The 1,081-nt window shown below is 41.4% G+C and overlaps 1 protein-coding gene across 1 annotated transcript in view; it reads right to left on the reverse strand.

The window, feature by feature from the left end:
• LOC104074984 (echinoderm microtubule-associated protein-like 6) overlaps positions 1-1,081 on the reverse strand; it is a gene marked incomplete at its 5' end in the record, with an annotated part of 13,902 nt that continues 12,821 nt past the window's right edge. The window contains 1 exon segment of the mRNA XM_009575306.1: positions 1-25. Coding sequence (XP_009573601.1) covers positions 1-25 — 25 coding nt within the window.

A 1,081-nucleotide genomic window follows, 5' to 3' on the forward strand; every position in this document is an offset into this window, starting at 1 on the left:
TCAAAGACATCGCCATACAAATACACTACAAAGAAATTAATTGACAGCATAGTTATTTTTCTGAGTAACTTGATGACAACCTTGAGCATATCATACTAAGAGAGAGGGGCTGTGTTAAACACGTACATGGCTATAAATGTAGATTTACCAGCAAGATGCCAGGTAAAGCAACATTAAGTCCTGGAGTTACTCGACAAATACCAGCACTCGAATGGACTTCCTTTTCTCAGGAGAGAGTTAAAGCATCGTAACTAACTAGCACGTGTATGTTTTAGTGAAGGCCTGGAGGTTGGAAATGCTGTTATTTTACCCTGTATACTTTTATACTTTGAATCAAGAAATCCTCATCATTACTATATTGTCAAAATTAAGGCAGCTGATAAGCTTTTCTGAGTTTATGTAACGTCTAGCCTGCAGGTTGAGAATTGAGGTATATGCAGCCCTTCTTCCTATGCAGCTGCTTTTTGATCTGACTGAGCTTCCTGCTTGCCCACTGTGCAACCCCTTTTTCAAAGAAAAACACTCCCCCCCACCCCCGCTTCTTTTTCCCCCAAAGTAGAAAATGAAGACCTCTGTTTTGGGGGGACTAAATTTGAGGAAGAGCTCATCTCGTGCAATGGGAGGAGAGTTAAATTCACTGCACAGTGTTGGACAAACAGAACGTAACACCAGTATCTATGCTGCAGGCACTGCAGGCTTACTGAGGGGAGCCTAGTGTCATGAAACATACATCAGTAGCTTTCTGCTTTGGAAAAGATGCGCAGTCTTGTTCACTGGCAAAAATGACTCAATCTTGCAGTCTCTGGCTTGTATTTTTTCCTGCTGAAAAAAAAGTTACAAATACGTGGTTCTTGAATGCAGCTTCCTGATACTTGCTCCTGTGAGAATTTGTACCCTTTTGTTTCCTACCTTGTTGCTTTTCAGTTTTCTAGTTCTGCATTTTGCTGTTCAAAAAGTCTCTTACATTTTGTGTTTAACCACATTTAGTTTTTGTTCCTCACGTTTCTGCTCCCTCTTTTGCTTGACAGTGGTGCCCTCTGAGCAGTACTGGAAGCTCAAATAGAGTTAAGGGTGGAGGGGG

This window comes from Fulmarus glacialis, unplaced genomic scaffold (genome assembly GCF_000690835.1).
Source record: "Fulmarus glacialis isolate BGI_N327 unplaced genomic scaffold, ASM69083v1 scaffold20093, whole genome shotgun sequence".
NCBI classification, from domain to species: Eukaryota; Metazoa; Chordata; class Aves; order Procellariiformes; family Procellariidae; genus Fulmarus; species Fulmarus glacialis.